At 38.1% G+C, this 26,833-nt stretch overlaps 1 protein-coding gene across 7 annotated transcripts in view; it reads left to right on the top strand.

Moving 5' to 3' along the window:
* LMBR1 (limb development membrane protein 1) overlaps positions 1–26,833 on the top strand; it is a 71,984-nt gene that overhangs the window by 1,530 nt on the left and 43,621 nt on the right. For 3 of the 7 annotated variants that reach the window (XM_074574131.1, XM_074574129.1, XM_074574127.1), the window contains exons 2-4: positions 15,386–15,458; positions 17,912–17,951; positions 20,364–20,503. In XM_074574131.1, coding sequence (XP_074430232.1) covers positions 15,386–15,458; positions 17,912–17,951; positions 20,364–20,503 — 253 coding nt within the window. Of the gene's footprint in view, positions 1–15,385; positions 15,459–17,911; positions 17,952–20,363; positions 20,504–26,833 lie in introns of those variants that run through there. The other 4 variants (XM_074574128.1, XM_074574133.1, XM_074574130.1 and 1 more) reach the window with 4 other exon arrangements.

Genomic DNA, 26,833 nt, shown 5'->3' with positions numbered 1-26,833 from the left:
AGAATTGTCACTTTAGGAGACTTTTCTGGACCTTCTCTTTTCTGTGAGTTGGTGTAGCTTATGTCATGAGAGCCAAGACCAGTGGAGGGGCATAAAAAGGAATATACTTTTTCGTAAAGAAGTCTTTAAGCATTATCTCCTTTGTGCTACGAAAACACAAGTGTATACACAAATTGTGCATCTCTTCTGGATGCTAGCATCTGTCTCTTCCTCAGTGTCTGTTTTCTCATTTGTATTTCTTTGTGCGCTAATGATCTGTTTAGGTCCACCAGGGTCTTGTTTTGATACATCGTATGCTACGTATTGTGCTTTTGTAACTATCAGGATGCACACATTTTGAGTCTGTAGGAATGTCTCTGTGCAGCCTCTCCAGATACTGTTACGAATAGTGAAGGTCTGTTGAATTGTTAAAGAACTAGCTCATCTATACTGCAGCTGCTTCTGTTAAGCTACTTCAGCCCATCTAGAGTAACTGGTAACTCTTCCTGTTGGTGTAGTCACGTAAGAAATCATGTAAGACGTCAACAACTCAAATTTTAGAGGTGCAATGTTGCTTTGTTTGGACAGGGGAGGCAGAATATTCTTGCTCTTGAAACCGTACTTTGATCTTTAATATTAATGACAAGGTATCTGTGTTAATGTTTAATCAATGGGAATAAAAATAATAATAACAATTGTGCCTTTTAAATCATGCATTGGTACAGTTGTGATGTTGTCTTTAATTTATGTTGGAAGACCGGAGGGTTTTAAGAGTGCATAAGCTGCTGCCATCCACAGCTGAGAGTATGCAACCTTCTTCTGGCTCTCGCATTGCTGCAAAAGCATATTGCAAGTGTGATTACACTTGTGGTTAGTTTAAGCATAACAAAGTACACAGTATGTTGTTTACATGTAGCATTATGCTAAACATTCCTGGCCTTGCTGGTCATGAAGTTACATGGTGACTATAATTTCTTAAAATATGCAAATAAACAGTTGTTGTGTGGGTAGTGGGTATAATCACCAGTCCTTCAGCTGGAGGAGGGAACATATTCCACGTTCTGACACGTGCACAAGGCTTTCATTCCAGCTGCAGGTGAGCTGGGGGCAGGGGAGAAGTTAATAGGAGGATTTGATGTTTGTTATGTAATATTACGCAGCCAAACTCCACTAATACGCCTGTAAGAAGTAAGTGAAGTTTATGGAATTTGATAGTATTGTCTTTGGAGACCTAGTTGTGTGGCCCAGTCTTTACTGGAAGCTAAAATGGTATATTCATGAGAGAACAGAAATCAAAATAAGTTGATGTAGTTGAAAAGAAAACCCTTTTCACTTTTCTTTTACAAATTTTCTTCATGTTATTTGAATAGATATAGAATTTCTACGTTGTGCTTTCTGATGGAGTCCTAAGGGCACACTAAGCTTAACTTCAGTGTAATGCTTGACTTCTGTTTCATCTAGTCTCTCTTTGTAGCTGGCAAGCTACAAAGTTTTCCATAAAGTTGTGTTCCATAACAAAAATCCAAGGCTTGTTATTCTTTTGCGGGTGGTGCCTGTTCTTTCTGTAGGTGCCAACTTCTGCTAATTCCACATTGAAAAGACAAATGTTTCTGACACATGTTTACTGATTGAGCAAGGGTGGAAGATTATTTTTTTTTTTTTAAATAAATCCTTCATCTGCTTTTGAGGTGACTGTCTCTGATTTAATGCTTAATTTAACTCAGGCCCGTTCACTCTTGACCTCATTTGGAGTGTCTGTATGGTACCTGTTTTTATTTTTTTTTTTTCAAAAGGGTGCCAGTTTGCAAGAAAATAATCTGTCTTGTGTTTTGTTGCTTCACGAGGATGATCTTTTATTAATAGGAGGTTAACTCCCCTGTTAACTAGGTTAAGCCCCTAGTTTCGGCGTGGCTTTTCAAATGTGAATCTGCTGTGTTGAGGATCTGTTGTTTGGATCAGTTATTGAAAACACCCGGTCTCTTTCAGGCAAACACCCGGTCTCTTTCAGGCTTGTATGAACTTTAAAATTCAGATTCGGTAAGGTAAACATGGAGACTGAGAACTGATGACTCGGTTTAAGAGTCATGGCACAGCCATGAGTTTGCTCTAAGTCAGTGAGTGCCTTTACTTCAGTAAAGCCAGAGTCATACTCAGTTCTAACTAAAAAGGGCATCTTTCTGAAAAGCAGCTTTAGTTGGTTACAATATGTAGAAGTGTCTGTGTTCTGTACTTGAGCAGCATCCATATGAAGGAGTTGTAAAGGCCAGACAATGTTCTGTGCTGGTCTGATACTATCTGTTATTTTTGTACCGTTAATTAGTTGCCTTTCTTGATCCTTTAGGTTCATTTATAGTTTGCTGAGATCTTGCACATCCATGGAAGATACTTAAGCTTTTAGGGGACTGCTTTTCTCTTGTGTCCTGTTGTTATGTCTGTTTATACAACATAATTATAAAGTGTTCTGGTTTCAGCTAGTGTTAGTGTGAACTGTTTATTTCAAACACAAATTATGTAAGTGCAGTGGTTCAGTCTCTTTGTGTTCCCTGGGTTTACTTTTTAGAATATTCTTACACTCTTTTTTTTTTTCTAGTTTGAGTCTTCTATTCTGCAATATTAGTTTGTATTTTTAAAATTCAGTTCTACTTTTTGTTGTTATTTTTCCATTTACATGATGTGGGATTTTCTATTTGTGAAAATATACACATACACTTGGTTATGAGGTTTCCTTGGCAAAATAAATACACTGTGCTTGCATTTGTAGTGTGGGGAAAACTGTGGAAGAAAACAATTTGATGACCATGGAATTATTAGTTAGAAAGCTTAAGAACAAACATAGTGTGTTTGGAAATGACTTTATTATATTAAATACGTTATGAAAAAAATCAGTCCTGGTAGAATAAGTTCAAATAAAAAAAAATTGCTATTATAACTCTAATTGCTTCATACAAGTCCAGGCAGATGTTGAAACTGGTGTAATATATAGTTTTATGATTAATGTCAGATGCTTCAATTTGAAGGACTGAATGTTTTCGGGGTGGAAGCTTCAGATGCTAGATATTTGGTGAAGCCTAGTTTCTCTACTTTCTAATGCAATTTCCTCTACGAGAAGGCTTTTTTTTAATTTTAAATCGTACCACTTTTAAATAGTAAGGGTTTTTTTTTTTGTTACAGGTGATACAATGGTTATTTAGTGTGTGTGTAAATCTGAATCTAAAAATACTTTTCAGCAGTTTAGAAAGGCCTTTTTAGGTAGTTGCAACTGCGTCATGTCTTTGACTTTTGTTTGCAACTTCACACTAATACCACTGACTTTGTTTTCTTCTCTGATTTCTTTTTGTGCCTTTTGTCCTCTTGTCCTGTTTTTGGGGTAGAGAGGTGTTCAAGATTCTTCTGTATGAACTAGTGCAGTGTGGATACTGCTGGCGTTTGTCCCCTATGTGTCTGTAAAATGAGAAAGGTGATTTGAGCACTGGGCTCCTGTTGGTAGTGTGCTCCTGTTCCTGACCAGTTCTGCTTGCTTAAATTTATTCCCCAGGCAAAGTATGTAATCCTCACAGACCCTTTTTTATGCCAGAAGTGATGATATTCTGATAGTGCGCCAGGAAGAAAATGCTAATTAGAAGCATGGGTGATTTTTAAGGACAAACTTATTACAAATACTGTAACCTGGTCTAGTGGGAGGTGTCCCTGCCCATGGCAGGGGGGTTGTAGCTAGATGATCTTTAAGGTCCCTTCCAACTCAAAGCATTCTATGAAGTGTTTTTGTTTTGAATGTTTATGCAAATTTATCTTCAAGAAAATTGATGCCTTTCAATTTTTGTATCCATACACTGAAAGTTGAGGAATAATTTATATCTTACATGGGTTCTTGTATCTCAAAAATAACTTCACCTAGGTTTCTCAGTATTGCTTCTTTTTAAAAAAAAATTTTTTTGGAAAAGAACTATAACTGAATAAAGGAGTGTTTGTGGTAGTGGCATGAGATGTAAGGCTGAAAGACTGGTGGGCATTTATCATAATTACATATATAAAATGTTGGCATCATTCTGTCCTCTTAAAAATATACCTTTACTTGTAAACATGGGTGCTGTACTGAACTTTAAGAACTGGTGAGTCATCTTCTGGCTGCTGGTCCTAAGGATCAGCATTGGTGGATCCATCTGGAATCAATCGGCATCTCCAAATACTTGGCATAGACAAGTGGATAGAGATATGCTTATCCCAAAACAGGAACAACTTCTGGCGAGTTCCACTTTTTCCATTTACATAAAATAAACATGAAAGGCTGAAGTGTAAAAAGCTGCTATTAGTTACAGTTCAAGATAATTCCTTTTGAATACTTGAATGTTTCTTTGTGGTAGCAGTTGACCAAAAGGGCAGCACACTTCATGGAAGATACAGACGTCTGTTTTAAGAAAATTTAGATTAAGGTGTAAATTAGATTTGAGAAAAATCTAATGAAAAGTGAAATAACTGACAGCAAACAAAACCAGCTATTGATTACAAGACCACAGACAGCACAATCCAAAATCTTGGATTTTGTTTGGGTAGCTGGCTATGTAGTAGAGGGACTGGATAAGATGGCAGGATGTAACTGGGAGATCGTAGGGTTTTAATGAACATCTCTATCTTTGCTGTGATGTAGGGATGCTGAGTGTGATTGACTTTATAAGCAGAAAACCTTCTGGAAAGAAGTGTTTTCAGAGATGTGGAGGATGGTTGAGGGGTGGGTGAAGCGGAGAGCAGAGCAGCAGAGGACATGGTAGTAATGTCAGAGCGGAAAGAGAATCTGAAGCACGTTGCCGGTGAAGTTCTGGTAAGAAGGCGAGAGTTCAGTTCTGGTGACACAGATGGAAATTTGGGTTAAGGAAGGCTATCTAAAGAAAACACTTCATTCCATATAAGCTTACTGCTTTTATTTGAAGATTATGTAAATTTTTTTTTTTAATTGCAGTGCTTTCTCCTTTCCTGTCTTTCACCCTTCCCTATTTAATTTGGTATTAATCCTCATTTAGGAGGGCAGTGATGACTCTCGCTGAGAAAGTCTCAACTTCTGCAATATTCTCTGCTCTCTCTGTGCCCTCATCCTTACCTTGAAAACCACTGAAATTTTCCTGTAAACATGTGCTGTCAAATCACTGGGGACACTGACTTCTTGGTGACGTTAATGTGCAAGAATTTACATCATTTATAACACAGGAACAGGAGAGACTTTGAAAGTCATGATTGTAGTTTATGTTTTTATGCATATAATAATTAATGGTGTTGGTTGTTGCATCACTCTAAAATGTAAGCATACAGCTAGGTAGAGATGACCTGGAATAAGTTACTGTTGTAACCCACTTATTAGTAATTCACGTGACAAGTGAAACTGCTTCATACTTTCAGCAGCTTTGATCTGTTACTTTTTGGGGCCCAATTTACTCTCATGAAGATGGTGACAAAACTCATGTTGATGTTTTATCAGCTTGGTGTTGAATATGTATTGTAGTGTTGCTGAGCTGCTTCCCACACAGAGGTTTCTAGTTTCTCGATTACCTGAATATATTAAAAGTTGTTTCTAACAACCGTCAACATGGTTCCAAGAAAAAGCCCAGTGCTTTTTACTGTTTTAATATTTGATCGCGTTGTTAATAATTTGGCTTTGAAAATTTTGATTAACTGGAAAATATTATTTTACTGAACTTTGTTTCGGTTTCTCTATTTCCATATCATGTGTGGTCTCCACAGCAAGTAGTATGTGTATAAATGGCGTTGAAGTCTGTATGGCGGAGTTTAATATACAGAGGACAGAAGCAGAGTATATGTGTGACTTCCACCCCCTACCGCCCTGCCTTTAACTTCTTGGCTTATAGTGGTGTGGTTTCCAGTGTTAGGCTCCAAAATTGTCATCAAAACGTGGTGCTTCACAGTTTCAGTGTTGGTATAAAGTGCTTGTTTATGCCTTGAGTCTCCCATTTTTTCCATTACCTAACTGTGCTTTCTATTTTTAACATATCTAGCTGATGGAAAGAATTGATGCTGATGAGTTTGTGTTGAGTTTGACAATAGTAACAAGTCTAAAATATTTGCTGAGTTTAAAACTGTGATAACTCACATCCAGTAGAGAGTCTGTATAATTGGTGAAAATTATGAAAACATAGAAGTATTGCAGTTTAAATATGTTTGAGTTTTGGGAATGGGGGTGAAAAGGAAGATAAGCTACTTAAAAATTCTACAGTATGTATGTGTTGAGAAGACAAGGAAGAGGATTTTCATGAGTTAAGAGGAGAAAATTCGTTAGCTCTGTTTTCTAAGATAGTTATGTATCTTGCCCTGGAAATTAATATTAGCCAAAGAAACTGTCTTAACACAAATTGTTTACCGAGTTCGTATTAATGAGACTTTTGAGGTTATATTTTTATTTTAGAAAAGAATTTTTAATGGAATGACTCTGTGAAGTTTTAATATAACCGATTATTATACCATGGCTGTAAAATGTTGAGTAATACCTTCAGTCAGTGGCAGAATGTTAGGGTGATCGAGGTTGCTGCTATTGGTGTTCATTCTAGAGGGTGTTTTTAAATCTTGCACTAATGCTGACAAATATTCCTGAATCAGATTTTAATGGCATTGCTGTAGCCCATACAGGTCACAGGAAAAATGACTCGCAGTCATTTTTTGAGGGGTTTTTGAGTGTATTACTGGGTATAGAATACATTACCCTGAACAAAGGTATCTTGGGCCTATTACTAAGGGTCGTGGAGGTGTCATAAGGTATTTTTTCCCCTTTACCCAGCATCATAAATACATTCCCATTAAGTATATAAAAGGGGAAGTAAAAGCTAACACTTGTATATTGATTTGAATTCCTTCATTACTTTGAAGTGGGGCTTTGCTCCTGGTGTAGTTAACGTGCAGGTAGTTTTAAGCGAGTGACATATGGAAGTTACCTTCTGAAGGGCTAGAGAGGCTGTTTTTATTTTAATCTTCAGCTGAGCGTTGTTTCTAGCACATGGGATATGTTCTTGGATGTTTTGTACTTTCTGTTAGGTCATGGAATTTTTTCCTAGATGAACAAGTCTGGGCACCCAGCCTTTGAACCACTTACGATTTCTTTGTGACTTAGGAACCAACTAAAAAAGTGGGTCAACCTCTTGCACACCTCTTGTCTTAAGTCAGGGAGGAGTCCTGAGAGGAGACCATACATGCGGGGGAAATCATAGGTGTGGAGGGTTGTGTTAATGAGTAAAATTAATCTGTAGTCATAAGAAGTATTTGACATTTTCTCATAAGCTTGGATTTAGCGTGTCATGCTAAGTGTATAAGGCTGACTAGATTATAGTGAACTTAATTTAAGCATACAGCGCAGTTTTTAAGAATAAATAGTTAATATCTCATTTTGAGAAAAATGAGATGTCCAAAGCAGATGATATTATGAATGCCAAGGTCAAACTGAGAGCATAGCTAAAAATTTTCGTTTTCTTCAGTATGCATAGTTTATTATGGGTAGCTTACTGTTAACACATCTAAACTAGGTGGAATACCTTGTTTGCTTTTTAGATGTCAATGGGATAGTGGAGTTGTTAGAAATAGATGAAGCAGAACTGCTTGTCTCCACCTGTATTTTCTTGCTGTTTATTCCTGACATCCTTTTCACAAGTAAACAAAAGTCGTTGCCAAGTGGGACAGTAGGAGGAAGCTTTTTAGTTGCCATGTGGCATTTTAATGCACATTTAAAATACTTCAGCAGCATGAGAGCGGTAAGAGATGGGTGTACAATGTCATATTTACTTGTTTTCTGTTGTAGAAATCAAAATCCAGAAGAGCAACACTATTACTTTTCTGTAGGTAGTAATCACAGTCAAGCAAAACACTGATAGTTCCGTTTGCAGCTCTTAAACATGTTCTTAGACATATTCTACAGGGTGATGTTACCCAGGGTGACCTCTACCTTCTCTTCTCTCTGTGCTGTTTTTTCTATGTAAGGGAAAAGGACACATTCTGTAAAGTAAACAGCAAGAAGTGGGGATATTCTTCGTTACGTCATTTTGTTTTTTTTTCTTGCGTACTCTTTGCATAGAAATGCTGGTGGATATAACACCAGTAACATTTTTGTTTTAATACTGACACAGCCGCTACTTTATTTTAAAGTTATTTCCTTCCTTCCCTTATTCTGTAGTTTTTTGGAGCTTCTTGATCTTTTGATTCCTACCTAGTATAGTAAAACACGATTCATTTCTTGTCTGTTTTGCTTCTCCAGATTTACTCTCCCTGTTCTAAATGCTAGTATGCAAACAAGTGGGAGGAAATGATCGCTTGTCTGCTTTGATGCTTTTCAAGTGGAACTGTTGAACCTGTGTTTCATACTTTGAAGTGTGTTATATCAAAGAACGTTACTAAGGTGTCCTGGTTTGAGGTAGAACAGAACCAACTTTCTGTACAGTAATTTTACTTCTTAGCTAAGCTTCTTCTAACTCCCTGAAACTATCAGCATATTCTGCAGAAAACACTTTGTTCTCAGAGTGCTAAGACCTGATTATGCCACGGAGTGGTACACAGAGAGGCTCTTGCTTATACTTATTGCTATAACAACCAAGGTCAGCTGATTTCATTATTTGCCCCATTGGAAGGTTGGAACCGGAAAACCGTAGAGGGGTTGCATGTGCAGGGAAGAGTGGACAGGACAGGTGACCCAGAACTGACCAACAGGGTATTCCATCCCATCTGCCCCATGCTCAGTATAAAAGCTGAGGGATCAAAGGGTCAGCCTCTTTCTTCAATGGCTGATGTCTGAGGAGGACCCTGTCTGTCTGCCTGCCTTTGATCCTGATCTGTGTGTTCCTGACTCCAGCTCTGGAATCCAGTTCCCATCCATCGCTGAGTCCAGTCTGGGACTTCCCCAGTGCCTGCCAGTGATGTCACCCTGGGAGCTTGATACGGTTTTGTATATATTGTATTTATTTCATTATTTCCTTTTTATTTTATTATTAATATTTCATTAAAGTAGTTTGGTTTCTTCTAAACTTGTAAATCTCTTTATCTCTCCTCCTTCTCTCCTTGGAGGGAAAGGCTGGGGGGAGAGCATCTGTTGTCTCGTAATTGGCCAATTCGTCCCAAACCACAACATAAGGTCTGTGACTTCTTTCTGCAAAGGAGTTCTGTGGTGGTTCCTTACTGCTAGGAGGTGTCGTTCTGTAAGACGTCCAGCTTTTTCATAGTGGGAGGACATCCCTGATGTAGTCCTACAGGGGACTGTGTTTACTTTTAGACACATCCATAATACTCTCAAACACACTCATAAATAACCTGGAGTATGGTATGAATTATGAGGTGACAAAATTTCTAATGGTGCTACTTTATTCAGGATTGTAGAAAAGAAGGCTGACTGGACCCCAGCCTCCTGCTCAGAGCAGTGTCATATATGAGATCAGACTAGATTACTTGGGGCTTGAAAACCTCCAGGGATGGAGATTGTACAGCCTTGCTGGGCAACTGGTTCCACTGCCTGGCCCTCCTCATGGAGTGGATTTCTCCTTACCTCCAGTCTCATCCTCCCAACATGCACCACAGTCAAGAGCCCTGCTCTGCCTTCTTAATGACCTCCTCCTCATAGGTACTGGCAAGCTGCTATCAGGTTCTTTTGAAACCTTGTTGTCCTCAGGCTGAACAGGCTGAGGTCCTTCAGCCTGTCTGCACCAAGCAAGTGTTCCAGCCTCCCGACCATCTTGGTGATCCTCCTTGCTGCAATTACCAATGTCTTTCCTATATTGAAGCGTCAAAATTGGGCGCAGCAACTACATGTGACCTGATGAATGCTGACTGGAGAGAGATAATTACTTCCCATGATTATGTGCTTCTGGTACCATAGCCCAAGTTGCTCTTGGGAGTGCTTGCTGCCACACCGATTTACAGGTATTGAACAATTACTGGTCCACGCAGCTGTATGCTTTCTTCCTAGTATAAACTACAGCTATATGTCCTGCACAGCAGTTGGGAAGAATATCACGCTATATAAGTAGAAGCTGTTGATCTTCCTGTACACAAAAATGCAGCTTTCAATGCACGCACATGAATTACAATTGTGAGGAATGGTCGTATCCTGTGCATCAGGGGAAAAAAAAAATACCTTGTGCATTTTGAGCATATTCCTTCTTAGCATGAAAGTGTAGCCCTAGCACTTGCAAGAGATGTTTTACCAATCCGAGGCATGAATTTCAGTGCTAAAGTGTTAAAGATCATCCACACAGACAAATTAATGTCAGCTGATCTTTAGAAACCATCAGTAGGATAAGTAAAATGGAATGTGACTTACTTCAGACCTTTATCGCATGTTTTTAATGCTAGACTCTTCAGTGCCAGCCCCTTAGGTGCACATAGTTATGAACTGAAATGCATGGTGGTTTATCTCTAGCTCTGTTCTGACAGGAGCTGAGAGCTGTCTGGTACAGATCCAAAAGTATGACTTGGATCATACTTGGATGACTTTGGATGACAGATTCAAAAGTATGACTTTATGGAAGAGCTGGATACAAGATACCTAAGAATGTAGTGCAGTGCATCTCCAGAAGTAGCCTCTCTTGGCACGTTTAGTGCGTAATCTAAGCAGAATCATAAAGCACTTCCTTTTCCAAATGAAGATTAGCAACTCCAGGGGAAGACAGGTTTCTTTTGCATGTCCTACCAGAGGTTGTAATTAGTCCATGAAAAGAAATGTAAGTGAACTATATGCTCGAGGTTTGAAGACTTCTTAATGTGCCACCTGTTAAAAGGGAGCCCCTAGATGTAGCATAGAATCTATGCATTTTGCTTTCAGTTACTGAGTGGTGTGGGGAACACAAAAAAGACATTAATAATAAAGAATTGCTTTGCTTGACTGTTTCGCTATAGCCATATAAAATCCTCAAACTCCTTTTAATTTCCTTTATATTTTGATGCAGCTGGTCAAATGGGGACTGAGTGTATTTCCCCTATAATGTGGCAATGTACCGTAGCTGGTCTTCAAGTAGCTTCCCAGGAGCAGTCTAACTGTGACAACAGATCCACAACTGCTTTGCCCCTCTGTAAAGTTGGAATGAATTTAAGGAAATAAATTTCAAGATTAGAAGTTACTATTTGCTTGTTTGGTTTTTGTGTGGGGTTTTTTTTTTTTTGTTTTTAAGTTGACACTATTGGGAATGTGAGAAATCCTTATTCATTGTAGTTGTGTACATTCTCTGCATGGTGTCTTCACTGTCTCCTCAAGTCAAACCTGGAAGAGCTTCATTTGAGCTCCAGTGAAAAGCCCCTTGCAGAGGACATGGCGTTATGAGGAATATAGCATGTCCTACATTTCCTGCATTTGCATCATCCGTAGCTTTTGTCAGCTCTTACCGTAGAGATGGGGGATGGCATAAACCACTGCTTTTTGATTGAAAACGTGGCTTCAACAATGTATTCCAATATTGGCTCCAATACTGTTGCATAATAGTTTTCTGAAGAAAAGATTGAATTTAATGAACGTAGTCTTCTCTTTCACTGAAGATATCAATGTAGCTTTGTGTATGTTGATCTCTTTTGATTAGTGCCCTATTTCAGTATGACTACCTATGCCTTTTAAAAAGTGATTAGAAATTAAATTTGGCAGATAATTTAGGGTACTATGAATGTACGTATATGTGAATTTGCCTTCTTCTAAGGTTTTTAAGAAAGTCAAATTAGGAGTTGTTAAGAACTGTATTTTCTGAAGACACATGACTATAGATAGTTTCTTTTGCATGTGCCAAGGGCTGTATCCAGGAAATGCATTGAAAGGTATTTCTTAAACTCAAGTCACTGTGCCGTAGTAGAAGAGCTGTAAAGTGAATAAGAAACTGGCTGTAGTGTACGTGACAATAGTGTTGTATTTGGGGGAAAAAAGATACTATACAGTTTCCTTAAGTATCAGCCTTAAGAGCAATCTTGCTCAACTTAGATGAAAATGAAGTAAAGCATTCTGTTGTTAGCACAAAACCAGCTCTCTAGGAGGTGTAGTCAGTACAAAGGAGGGTTGGAACATGGTGCAGAAAGGACTTGATTACCCCCAAATAATAGATATAGTATGAAATTAAGGTGTGGTTTTTAAAAGAAAAAAAGATGTGTTGATGAACTTGAACCCTAAAAATGGGTTTCTGCTGTAACTTGAGAGCTGCTCTGCTGGAAGCAATCGGGGAGGACAGCATGAATGGATTCAGTGATGGGAGGATAATGCAAAGTTCCTAGCATGATTCTTAAGTAAATATGCTGAAGTATTTTCAGGACAGAAAGGAAGGCTTAGTGTTGTTATATGTGGCCACAAGATCTTACCTGGAGTACTGCGTACAAGTCCAGTCATTCTTAACTGAGAAACGTGAACTGAAGCTAGAACAAGTAGAAACAAGAGCTGTATTTTTTTTTTTTTTTTTGCAGTACAAAAGATCCTGAAACAAAGAGCAGCATGAGGAATAAGAATCCAGGGTTGCAGTGTGACAGGACAGTGGAATCTATTCTTTAGCTGTCATGGACAACACATTCCTTTTCCCCAGCTTAACTGAGTTCCACTCTAAAAATAGTTAGGATACTGGCTTTTGCTACTCCCTTCAGAAAGCTGTTCAGAACACATGGTTAGAAACACTTCAGGATCACAGGTTTCACTAAGTAATTGAGACTGAATCAATGTGTCTGAGTTTGCTTATTGACTTGGTCAGTATGAAGGACTTCTAATTTACGGATTCTCTTTTTTTAAGCTCCTAAAGCTTTCACTGATTAGAATTTACTTCTTTTCTTGCTGATCACTTTAAAATTATGTGAATTTTCAATAATAAACAACTTTAGTGTATTTACAAAACTGTTCTTGGTTCGGACAGAAGTAGAGGGATAATTACACCAAGATATATAGTTACACCTTATTGCTGAGTTGCAAAGTAGCTGTCATCTAAAACTAGAAATAAAACATTTGACAGTTTGTGTTACTGGACAGCTTTCATCTGCCCTCAAAATACCTTAGTTATCTCAGTGGTACCTTATAAGTAGAGACCCACATTTTCATTGTAACCTTGCTATCACAGATAGAATGAAGGTCATCTATTTTATTCGAAGATGCAAACAAGATTGTGGTAATTTTTATTCTTGTCTTAAACTCATTTTTGGTTTAATTTTATTTAAACACGTCTTTATTTTACACAGGGGCAGTGTTATTTGGGTCTGACAGATTTTTAAAGAATTTTACTGACCCTGTATACGTGATACCTAATTTTCAAAAGTGGATGCCTAAAATTAGATGTCTCTGTCTGTAGCCTTGGTCTAGTTTTCAGAGGAACTGGAAACTTAGAGAAGGACTCTTTCAGCTCTGGCATTGCGTTTTCCGATACTGACAGGACAAGCTGTGTCAGAGTACTCTGAAAACCCGAGGCTATTCTCAGGTTCCTTTGTTCCTGATTCAAAAATACACCAGCATATTTTTTTATTGAATCGTAATAAAATTCTTTATTAATAGAATTAGTTATTTGAAGAATTAAATTCTTTATCAAGACCCTTTCCTCTTTGAAGTGTCCTCTGGAAAGTTGGAGTGGTGAACTCTATTCAGATTAAATATTTGAGTTCAGAGATCTAGTTATGCAATCTAATTTTCAGCATCTATATTTCAGATATCACCAGTGTGTGTTGCCTGCGCAGAGAATGAGCTCAGCAGCCACTTTCAGACCTGTGGCACCATAATACTTCTGGGGGACATCTGTAGGGCAGTTGCAGGCACCCAAATACCAAGCTCAGATGCTTGGCTATGCTTTGTTTTTTTTATCTAAAATGTCTGACTACAGAGAGATAAATAACTCTCCCAGTTTATTTTTATTAGTATTTCTTAAAGTCTGTCTTTCCTGATTGATACATTCGTTCACCTTCTAATTCTGCTGATTTGTATGTAATATGGTTATTTAGATGTAAATTTTTAAGGGCTATCATCACTACCTTCGCTTTCACTTTTTACTTTCACTTAGGGTAGCTTTTTTGCTCCTGACTTTTTTTTTAAGACACTGAGTTCTTAAAAGCAACAAATCTTTAAATGATTGATTAAATAAATACTTCAGCTATTGCCCGGTGAAGTAGTTTTGCAATTCCAGATCATAAAGGAGACTAAAGCTTGGATTGAAATAGAACACATTTAGCAAAAGCACACAACATTTAGCAAGAACACAGAAGCAAAAACCCTGTACAGATAATAGGGCAAACTGACTTTAATAGTGAAAACTGCTACAACAGTTTTGCCTCATTCAGTTGGCGAACTGCTCTGTGTTAAGACTTACGAGGTGGCTACTGGTGTTGTGCACAAGCAAAAGGGTCTTAACAGTTTGGGCTAGCTCAGGTACCTTCTCAGCCTGTGGGGTGCAGGTAATCCAGTTCCCGCTGGCTACCAGAAAGCAGAGTATGCTGCTGTTAGTAGCACTGTTCGCTGTGACTGCTCGGGTACTAGTGAAGGCAAAGAGCCGCAGCGTCACGGGATGGCATACTTCGTTCTTGTTCATTTCTGACTGACTCATGTTTTTAATAGGTATTAACAAACAAGATTAAGGAAGCAGCGTTGAGCCACTTATGCCTCATTCAGAGGCAAATGTTTTGTTTTTTCTTTTTGTTTCCCACAAAGGCTTGGAGGGTTAAAACTGTCTTGCTGTTTGATTCTTTTCCTTCAAGATTGCCAACATGTTTGTAGGTGTTTTGGTTGTCTTACCTTATTGTATTGAAGTTCTAGTGCCAAATTTTAGAAACAACTCGATGCAAGTCACGCTGGGCTCAAGGTGCATCTGACCTAAATAAGCTACCTGCCTTATGAGGAGGGAAACTGTGCCCTTGGCCTCCGAGTGTAAAGGAAACGTGTTTGACTAGTTCATGCTTGGACATCCGCTGTAGGCAGATGAGTCCCTCTTGTGCATATTGTCTCCTGGAATTTGTTTGATTCCAGACATGATGGAAACAGTAAACATAACTGCTTTCCTTACACGTATGTTGCTAGTGTACTCCAAAATAGATCTTCAAGAGCCCATTGTATAAAATACGATTACCCTTAGGTTACGAGTGAAGGGGATACAAAGTGTGGTAACTTTTACAACTCAAGTGCATTCAAACTTCAAAAAACAACCCAGGCAACCCTGCCCCTCCCTCTCCCAAACAAAAAATTGCACTGTAAATAATTCTTAAAATTTCTTAATTTTAGAGTAAAACTTGCTGGCCATATAATTGATCTAATACCTGTTACTCTAAACTGTTCTTATTGGTTTAACTTTCTATTAATAAGATATGAAACATAACTGTTGACACTTACATGGAGTTTTGTTGATCTGAATTCAGTTTTAAATTGTTGATACTGGATTTTCTGTTTATTTTATTATAATCCAGGCATTTCTTCACAACATAATAAATGCAATTTATTTTTTTCCAGATCTGTTTTCTCCTATTTGCTGTTCTCTACATAGTTTCCTACTTCATAATCACAAGATACAAAAGGAAAGCAGGTAAGCATAGACTTTTTTTAAACATATTCAAAAATAATTTTGTTTTTCAAGTGAATAGGTGATTTTTTTTTTTCCTTTCTGCCTCCACAAGGAAAGCGGAAGGACTAGATATCTGACCAACTGTGTTTCTTAGGCTGCTGGTCTATGGCAGCCTGGGCCGATCTGTTTGTGTATGCTGCCGTCTTGCCATTCTTCTGCTCCCTTTGTCCCCAAGCCATGAGTTTCCATCACTTCCCTTGTGCCCATCTGGCACTTCTCAGACCCTTCAGGGTGCCTTCTAATATCACTGACCAAGCGAGGGAGAGCACTGGAGCATCTTGGAAAAGGATCAGTGAGTGCTGTAGCTGGAACTCTGTGATTGAGAGAGACTGGGTGGCTGTTATGGAGGTGGTCTGGATGGCCACAGTCAGGTCTTCTGTTGTGGCTCTGTGGCAGCCTAAATTTTATCTGTTTTGAGAGGGAAGAAAGGGGAGAATTGCAAGTAGATGCTTCTGCCTCACTTGCCTTTAGATCTTGTTGTTCTCCTTTTATGTCAGTTTTTCCAGAGTAAGTATCTTCAGGCTGTGTTCTAGCATCAAAACCAAGTTCAGAGCTTTAACTGGTAAAGTGAAAAGGTTTCCAGTAACACAGAAGGGAAGTAGCAGATTTCTTAAAAAAATCCTGCTTTGCTCAGGTATAGTTATTTCAGTGTTCTTAGCCTCTTCCTTATGACTTCACCACTGAAGTCTTATTCCTTGAGATAATTCTGTATTTTTTTCCTTTAGAAACATTGTCTTTCTGAAACTAGTCTATAGGAATCCCTGTCATTTTCTTCTAAAGACAAATAGCATAAAAATCTGTATAAAATGGCAGAATCTTTGACTCTTGACAGCCTATCTGGGACCTTGGTGCTTAGTAATACTCAGTTGGTCATGCTGGAGAAGCATTCTGATGCATGATGATCTTGGCACTTTGAACTTGAATGGAAACTGTTTATTGAACTGTAGTGGCCTGTGTTATGATAGAGCTGCTTTCATAGATGGATTCATGTTTAGGAAAGTAAACTCTTCAGGAAATTTAATATGTTTAAAAAAAAAAAAGTGCACCCCTTTAAACATAGGAAATAGTTAAACAAGTAAGATGAATACTGATACGTATTTTGGATACTACAAAGCTGTTACCATTTGGAGACAGGGAAGAACAGGGAAGGGGGAAATGGTTTGGCAAACAGTACTGGATGTAAAGAGACTTTTATTACCTTTTTGGCAGCTGATCTCATCAGCTAGTGAGAAGAACTGCTCTGCAGCTGTCCTGACTTCATGAAAGCTCTGTGAGCATTTAGTGAGGCAAACTTTGTAGCCTGCTCTAGGATCTTCCTGATGAGACATGTTTGAGGAGTTAATATGTCTGGAATTCTTTCAGGACAAATTGTTTGCTGTTTCTACAATAAACTTTTTAGCCAGAATGATTCATAAGGGACCTTGACTTAGTCTCTCAAAACACCATGAGATTCCCATCAAAAAAACCCAGAAACTATAACCCAATCTACTTTTCACAGAAGAATTTCGAAATAGCATGCTGTTAGTGGCTACATGTTTATTTCCAGTGTGTGCCAAGACTCTTAAGAACTTGGAACACCTGGCTGTATTTATTCTAGGTTTTTAAAATACATTTGAGTTACCTCTCATGGAAAACCTGGGAGACGCAAAAGAAGAAAGCTGACTCTAAAATTATTTCACATGTAGAAATGCATACATTTGTGTAGAGATGTGTGTAGAGAAGGCTATAAAGAACAAATTAAGGATATATTAGTGATTGACCTCTGAATTAAATGTTGATAATATTTCAAAAAGTTGGAGTATTAATTCAGGAATAAATGAACAAAAATAATCTAAACTGTGAGATACCAGAAGGGAAGCCATGGTATCTTTAATCTAAAACAAGAACAACTCTCCTTTCCCCCTCTCCCAAATCCCCAGGAGTCAGGAGGAGGGATGAGTAAGGGGAAGCAACTGAGTGGTCATCGCTACTCTTCTGTGTACACTTTCTTATTTTAAAAATACATTAATACCGAAAGTGAAACATCTATTTAGGGATTTATAGCAGTAGTTAATATGGGCTTGTTGCCCTCCGTGGTTTCAGAGATGCCCAAAGAGAAAGTTCCTTGCAGCAGCCATGGTAGTAGTAGTCTGAAAGCTTGTTTGACGTAGGGCCCCCTGGAAGATGTTTCCAAGAAGTTTTGATCTGGATATTTAAATAAAGGGAAGTAACTTCATAGTTAAAGTCAGGCAAAAAAAAAAAAAGAAAAAAATATTCACTTTTGGTAGGAATGTTTTTAAAATATAGGTGCTAATAAATTGTTTTAGTAATTCTAAATTTTAATTGTAAATTAAAATCATTCCTATGTATATATGTTTTAGCCTGAGGAAAGATGACTAAGTATTGAATATAACCTGCTGTAATTTAATTTTCAGATGAGCAAGAGGATGAAGATGCCATCGTTAATAGAATATCGTATGTATAGCTCTTCTTTGCAGAATGCTTTTTCCTGAATATATTGCCGTATGCTTCCAAATAAATAACAGTCCACTTTAAATGTGACAGTAAATAGATTGCTAGAGGTCAGAGGAAAAAGATTTGATCAAGTGGCACCTTGTATTATGGAAGGCATGACAAGAAGCAAGGCAGTTTGGTCCAGGGCTCTTTTTCACCTGTGGTTTTCCTGGTAGGCATGAAGTTGGCCAGAATATTGCATGAGGACCTGGTGCAAGAGGTGGAGTTCAGTGCAAGACCTGCACCTAAATGTAGGTCTCTAAAATATAGGTGTTTATCGGGGAGGTAGGCGTTTAGGTTCCCACCGCAGTTAATGGAAGCTCTGTGAAGGGTGGCAATGGATCCTGGAAAGAAAGTTAGCTCACCCTGAAGTAGACAACTGTATTTGATCATCTTAAAGCTTAAAAAAAGAATAACAAATGGAAGACAAGCACTTGCCAGACCTGCTGGTCTGCCAGCATCTCTGTCCTCTTCCTGTTCCTTTGTAAAGCTAGATATTAATCTCTCCTGTTTAAATGTGTCTCAAGATTTACAGAACATCTGTGAGCTGTTGCTGCCCTCTCAGTGGTTTGCTAAACTATATGCACTTGCTACTTGCTTATTACAATGTTCATAGTTCTCCCGTGGTGGTACTGTCATCCTCTTGGAAGGAGAGCTCATTGAATATTTTATTGATTTGTCTTGTACCCTGGGAAAGTGCCGAGTACATTGCAAGCTGTTCACTTTTAGTCGTGCATTTGTGGCAGGCTTGAAAGATGTACAAAGATGATGTAAATCTTAGGCGCGCTTCTCCCAGTATTGTCTGACACCAATACTTTTTATGAATTTGGAATACTTACTTGACACAAGGTCTACTTCAGATCTAGAGAAAAATTATGTACTTTTAAATGTTAGGAAGCTCTTCCCTCTCTGGTAGAGAAGCACCTCTCCTGTGCTTTTAAGACTACAGTGAAGGCTTTTCTAGATTGAATGATTTTCATAGCAGCTGTGGTCTTAGCCTGGTTCTGAATTTTTCAATATTCAAAGAATAAAATTTGTGTTGTTAACTGTTATCCCCCCTCCATCTATTTTCTAGGTTAGCTTTAAAATACAACAAATATCAATTGTAAATACTGTGTTCTTCATGCGAAAAGAGTGTAAGACAAGATTAGCACTTCCATCAGACTAATAGCCTTTTGTTAAGTGTTGTTATAAATACAAAATGCTGCTTGCTCTTTCAGCCTAAGCTTTCTTATTTCTTAAGTGTGCATGTTACTTTCCAAAAAGCAGTAACTGTCAAACATATGCAGATTGATATTTCTTTGCATAGCATAATCATCAGGAGTTTAGAGGCTGGTGGGGGGAGAAAAGAAAACCAAACTGCTGTAGGACCTTGAAAGGCTGTAGTTTGTTAGGTTTCACAATTCTGGCTTAGAATACTCAAACATCCTTAAATAAAAGGAAAAAAAATACCTCACCAACCACCAATAAAAACATAATAATATTTTTAAATTAAACTAGTCAACCAGACTTTCTTCTGTACGGTAAGTATTGTGAGAATGAAAAATGGATTTGTAGACTGCTAAGGAAAAGATCTCTGTAAGCGACTTACTGACATTCCTGTTGTAGGGATGATCTATTTAAGCTTATCTTTTTTTGTCATGCAATTTTTTTGAGAATTACTTCTGATTTTATTCTAGCATTGGATTAGTTCTGTAGGAATGTTTTTGTTTGAAGAACAAATGTTTTTTTGAAGAACACAGTGCTTTTTAATGCCACAAGATGGCATTTGGTATATTGTATTTGGGATCTAAAAAGAATAAGCTTAAATATTTTAAATAATTCTGACAGTTTCTCGGTATTGACTTTACAGCTATCAGAAAACACCAAGCTATTAGATGATACTCTAATAACTACTTTGAAATAAAAGCAATTTTTTTCAGTTTGGTGTTAAAATATTTCCTTATGGATAATTGTACTCAGTTTTTAGATATTAACAAGCTGCTCTGCTATTAAAAATTGTAGTAAGAATATAAAAATGGATTTTTTTCGTTATGAGTATTTATGTGGAAAATGAAAACTAAAATAGGAGGCTTATGAAAAGATAGTCCATGAACTCCAATAATTTAACCTGCGTATGTCATTGGAATTGAATACATGCAAGTCCCAAGAGAATAATTGTGGTAGTTGGTAAAAGCTAATTATTTTTACTGGATTCTGTAAACTACCTGGTATTTGAAATTTGCCTTGTGGAAGTTACAGTTTCTCCTGCCCTTTTACAATATAAGGATGTGTTGCCTTCAGATGCTGATTAATAGGTAGGCTAACTACTTTTCTTTTTCCCCTGTTCAGAGCATGTTGGTGGTAACAGTGGTACATTTCTTTAAATTTCAGGCTGTTCTTGAGCACCTTCACTCTAGCAGTTTCAGCTGGTGCAGTCCTGCTTCTACCTTTCTCAATAATCAGCAATGAGATCCTGCTTTCTTTTCCACAAAACTACTATATTCAGTGGTTAAATGGCTCACTAATTCATGGTTAGTACTCAGCATAATGTAATTAAAATGGATGTCTTCATTATACGTGCACAGATATGTTCTTATTTTCAAACTAATAACTCCATTTTCATTTAAGAATCTAATTGAATTGTTAATATGTTATTGGCTGGTTAGTTGTGCTGCTGTGTGATATATTGCAAAAGTCTGTCTTAACTGTTCTGTTGTTTGTTTGGTTTTTTTAAGAATTATGCTGACTTGATGGAATTAAACCAAATTCACTGCTTTGAATATTAATGTAGAATAAGAGCTACTAGAAGCTAACTTGAAAACACGCTGTCAAACTTCTTCCTTGTGTGTTCATGCAAGATTCATAAGCCTCTGTCTTTATGATGATACATATAAATTTATTCTCAAAATAAAAAAAACTGTTTTAAGAAACTTGCTAGCTATGAGCAGTTGGGATTAGATACAGTTACCTTCAGCTGTTAGTGATTTATTTTTAAACAAGGGAAATTACAGAATGTAAGTGTATTTGGTATAGTAAAGAGACACAATAAAAATAAGCTATTTCAAGGAAAGCGCGATGCAAGAAAAAAAATATTACTTGTACAAGGTGCCTTGGCATCTGTCAGAGTGAGTTTTGCATGCTTTCCAATATTGGTTAATGTGCTTATGGCTATGACATGCATAACGGATACTAATATTTGAAAATAATTTGGACACTTCCACGTATCTAGGGGAAATAACTGGTGGAAACAGGACATTCTTTAATAGATTTGGCTGAAGAGAGGACATAGTACCTTCACTATGTAAAACATTTTATTTAATTTGGAACAAATAATTTACAAGTTAACTGTGGTGTCCTTTTTCTGCTCTTGTGAAGAGATAGTAATTAGGCTTTGGAGGATTTTTCTCTGTAAAATGTATGCTTTCTGCTAAATGTCTGATAATACAGATAGCAAATTCATGGATTTCCAGGTCCCTAATGTGCAAGGGTGGGTTTTTTGTTTTGTGGGTGGTTTGTTTTTGTTTTTTTTTTTTTAGTTTTGAGATTAAAGTTGTTCACAATAAATTAAATGTGGATAAGTGAAGACAGGAAATAAAGCATATTGTCTGTCATCTTTCTGAAACTAGTTGAGTATTTTTTGTGTTATCTGGACAGTAAAAGAATTTTTTACTTTTTTTTAAACCAATGAATAAGGAGCTGACTGTAGGTACGGTGGTCAATGGTGACCCTAGCTCTGGTGAGTTTAAGACCTGAGAAAAGCGAGGACGGAAAATAGTAGAATAAAGACATTAGATTTTGAGAGAGTAGACTTTGTCCTCTTTAGGAGATGTGTATGTGAGACCTTACTGAAGAGTGCCCTGAAGGCAAAGGAAGCCAGGAGAGATGCTTACTTTCAAGGATAACCTTCAAGTACCATAATGTGCACTTTGGTGTGCAAGAAAATGAGCAGCTGTAATAGGAGGCCAGCTTGGCTTAATGGGGAACTCCTGAGCTCAAAACCAAAAAGAAAGTGTACAGAAGGTAGAAGTAGGTATGAACTGCCCGCGAGGGGTATAGAAATATCACCTTTGTTAATAAATGGTGTGAAATTAGGAAAGCCAGGGCACAGCTGGGTTTGCAAGTGATGAGGGGTTTGTCTAGAGCCAGTTTCTTCCCTGGAGCATGCAGTGTGGGGCAAGAAGCAATGTTTGCAGGACATAAAGCAACAGTTCTTCACAGTGGAGATGGTTGAACACTGGAAAAGGTTGTCCAGAGAGACTGGGAGATCTAAATCCTTAGAAGTTTTCCAAAACTCAGCTGGGTAAAGCCCCGAGCAACCTGATTGTACCTGCACCTGAGCTGTTTTAAGCAACAGATCAGACTACATGACTTCAGAGGTTCTTTCTAGTTGAGTTGTTCTATGATCTGTTTTGTCACACATCATGGGGGGGGATTGCTAATTTTGTATGTCTCCTAGTTGGAAGAAAAAATCCTGGCTAATTCTCATTTTTTCACACAGATTTAGCTGCTCAGACATATTTATATTCTTTACTCCCAGACATGGAAAAAAAATACTTAATGGAAAATAATTTCTTCTGTGTCTGAACTGACTTTAGAAAAGCTACAATAAAATATTCCAGAGTGAAAATAATATAACAACCAATTCAGAAATTTTCACTGACGGAGTTGCTACAGTACTTGAGAGAAAATGGGTTAGTTAGAAATCTGCTGGAAAAAGTAGCTGTCACATAGGAACATCTTTGAATTTTCCAATGACCATCTTTTGATTTTAATGTGATAATCTCTTGAAAGTACTACTTTATACATGCATGGTATAATTTATATTTCATAAGTCCAATGGTAACGGCTAGCGAGGAAGTAAATTCAGCATCTTGGTGTTTCCAAGTTTGACTGTGTATTGCAAAGCTTACGCTAGGGTTAGATGTGACTGAACTAAACCAAGATTTACCACAGTTGATGTGAAGACTTCAGAAACATCAGTAGATTTGTTTGGATCTGACCATCGGCTTCTCTTACTGCAACTTGACAAAAATGGGTGTACTGTTATTTCCGAGCATTACCTTGGGGAAGGGCTCCCTCTTGTGGTGTTCACTAGGTTTGCACGGTAGCATCGCATTGCTTTGTAAAAACCTATTCCGGGTAGTGGCAATACCTTTTTGAAGTTAGTTATGAAATACCTGTGCAAGTTTGGAGAACTGATAGTGCTGTCAGAAGCACTCAAATTCAGAAAATGTTCATATCTCCATAGTACTCCGTCTAGCGTAGCCTTCACGTACTGTTTGCTTACTGCTTTGCGAATGTTATCAAGTGGGAAAATTTGTATTGCTTTTAAAAAAACGCTTTGGTTTTGCTAGATTTATCAATTACAGATATAGTCTGAGGTACTTGAATGTAGCATTAAGGGTTTTTATGCTGTAGACTGTTGCATTAGTTGTGGCACATAGAAAAATAGAAAATATATGCCTCTAACTTATGGAACCAGGCAGAAAGCCCATGCCTGGCTCCAGTATAAACATTCTGACCTAATGCGTGTTGAACTAAGGCCAGCAATACTTCTGACAGCTCTGTGTTCACTTTTGCTGTTGTTGGGCGCAACCACCAGGTGGGGGTAAAACGTAATGAAACAGCTATGAATAAGATGAAAAATTGCTGTGAGGGTATAATCTTTTTGCCAAAGTCTGAGAGATTTTTAATTTTTGTGTTTTATTAACTTATTTTATGGGGGATATTCTGAGGTCTCTAAATAGCACAAAAAAAAAAAATAAATTCCTATATGCTCCTTAAAGCTTCTATATTATGTTGGTATCTGCAAGTCTCTCCCCATGCAATTTTATGATGCAGTCAGTGTAGTAGGAAATAGTTATTTTTCTGGGTCTATTTTAATTTGATTTCTGAACTATCAAGTTAGGATAAGAAATACTGTAGGGGCAGAAGAGGGCCCTGTATGCTCCTTCCGTTGAGGAAAGTGTGTATGTGTGTCAGCAGCAGTACGGCACTGTCCTTGCCTCTCATAACTTTACATGCATGCTGTAGCTCTGTAGTTTAGTATTCTGGTTCCTATCAGCTGCTAATGTTCAATTTCTGGATTTTCACTTTTTAAAAATCATCCTGGATGTGTACTACTCTTTCCTCCCTTAAAATGTTCTGTATATACTCTGTAGCTCCTAAGCACTGTTTTACGTTGTAGACATGTAATAGGACTGCTGAAATTAGGACAACCAGCTATTCAGTTTTGCATTAGATAACTCAATGCATTATCTGTCTTCAGTTAGAGAAAACGGCTGAAATAAAAACCCTCACCCCATCTAATAGCGTTTCTACTAACACTGGCATCTTAATTTTCTGGAGGAAAAAAAAAACAGACAAAAAAGAAAATAGGCAGAGTGCTTGAGTTAATGTATCCCTGGTAAGGGCCGTTAATGAGATTCTTGCTGATGTTGCTATGTGTGAATGTTTCTTGAATGGTAACAGGAGCTTCCTGGCTAAGCAAATTCAAAAGGAAAAATCCCCCTCTTTGTTAACTGGAGTTTAGCCACCTTTAGGCAGTCTGTTTTCTTTAGCAATTGAGTATTATATTTCACGCATCTCTTGTAGTTTTCTTATTTTGTTTTCTGTTGCTTATTTGGCTAAGTTTGGTTCCTGGTGTCCTGGTGCTGTCAATTCCTGAAAAAGTACATTTCTTGGCCCCCCGCCTCCCCCCTCGTTTTTATTTTTCCTTGAAATTTAAATAATTTCATTTAGGGAGAAAGGAAGTATATATGGTGAAAGCACCTTTTTTTTTTTTAAGGGGGGTGTAGGTGAAGATAACTGCTAACTATTTTATATTTGCAACTAAATACAGGAATATCTCTCAATAATGAATTCCCCAGACATGCAGTAAATGTATCTTTCATTCTCTATTCTTTCTAAAATGGGCGATTTCAAAGAAAATGAACAAGCCTGTACATGAGAATAAAAAAAATAATAAACAAAGCTGTTAGTTCAGATTTTCTTATCGTGGGGGGTGTTCTTTTTTGGATTTCAGGTGATGTAATATAGTCCTGCAGAATTGTGAAAATGTGTGTGTTTTGGGGAAGGTGGGGGGACTAAGCCTGTTTTTCTCAACTACAAAATAAAAGCTGTGTTTTTAGGATGCAGACCATGTGACACTAGTTAAACCTGTTAGATACTAAATTGCAGGTAAGCTTCTGCTTTTATAAAGAAGAAACACTGCATCCTGCATAACTTCTGATAGGATGATGATGAGCTCATATTGAGGCACCAGAAACGCTGTTCAGAAAGTGTTCAGCTTAGAAAATCTTAATGGAGCAGATACCCCTAATGGGTATCACATGATCAGTTATCACTTCAGGTTGTTTTCTAAACCTTTTCCCTTCCTGCAGATGTCACATGTGTCTTACAGATGTCCTAGTTTTAGTCAGTTGTTGATTTTTCACCTAGATCACGGGATGGTTGAGGTTGGAAGGGACCTCTGGAAATCGTCTGGTCTGACCCCCTTGCTCAAAGCAGGGTCCATTAGAGAAGACTGCTGAAGGCAGTGCCCATTTGGGTTTTGAATCTGTTGAAGGATAGAGATTACAAACCTCTATGGGCAGCCTGCAGTGTTTGATTATGCTCACGATTGAAAAAGTTTGGGGTTTATTTTTGTTACCTCTTATGTTTCAGTAGATTTTCTGGTTTTTCAATTCATGGTCATTGCCTCTTCTCCGTTCACTGGATAGCACCGTGAAGAGTCCGATTCTATTTTCCTTTCCCTCTCCCAGATCAGATATTTATAATACATTGATAAGATCTCCCCAAGTCCTCTCTTCTCAAGGCTAAACAATTCTGGCTTTCATAGCCTCTCCTTGTATGACAGGTCTCCAATCCGTTAATCATCTTTGTGGTCCTTTGCTGGACTCACTCCAGTGTGGCCATGTCTGTCTTGTACAGAGGAGCCCACAACTGGATGCAGTGCTCCAGATGTGTGCCACCAGCGCTGAGCAGAGAGCAAGGACCACCTCCCACGACCTGCTGGCAACACTTCTAATGCAGCCCAGGATGCTGTTGGACACCTTTGCTGCAATGGCACGTTGCTGGCTCATGTTCAACTTGGTGTCTGTCAGAACCTCTAAGGCCTTTTCTACAGAGTTGCTTTTGGGACGATTGGTCCCCAGTGTGCTCTCTGACCATTTGTCCAGCCTGTCTGAGGTTTATCTGAGTGCCAGGCCACTGTTCCTCCCCATCTTGTATTTTCAGCAAACTTGCTGAAGATGTGCTCTCTCCCATCATCCGGGTCATTAATGAAATGTTAAACCAGTATCAATGCCCTGGGTTATACCAGTGGGTGACTGGCTTCCAGCCTGACTTTGTACTGCTGGTCACAACCCTCTGAGCCCAGATGCTCAGCCGATTTTCTGTCTGCCTCAGAGTCTACTTCCCTAGCCCATACTTCGTTAATTAGACGATGAGGAGATTTACAGGAGATGATGTTGAAAGCTTTACTAAAGTTGAGATAAACAACATCCACTGCTCTTCTCTTGCCCACCGAGCCAATCGCCTCATTGTGGAAGGCTGCTGTTGCTGTTACTGTGGTACCTTCTTCTGATTTGGAGGTGATAATGGCATTTGTGTATTGCTCATGTTAAAATCCATGATTTGTCAAAGTTTCTTTTGAGGAAAAAATATGGGAGAAAGTGAGTACACAGAACCAAATTTTGTGAGGTTTGCCAATAGTAGTAAAATGCGTTTTGTCCTGGAAACTTTTAAAATGGTTATCTAACGAGCCTTCAGTAGGGTATTGTGGAAGTAGTCCATCTGAGTTTGCAGTCTGTCTCCCAAGATTTCAGACTTTTGCTGCTATTTAAGATGGTATCCAATTT

Source organism: Larus michahellis, chromosome 2 (assembly GCF_964199755.1).
Source record: "Larus michahellis chromosome 2, bLarMic1.1, whole genome shotgun sequence".
NCBI lineage: Eukaryota > Metazoa > Chordata > Aves > Charadriiformes > Laridae > Larus > Larus michahellis.
The sequence above is the reverse complement of the archived record's forward strand: the minus strand, read 5'-3'. Positions and strand labels throughout refer to the sequence as shown.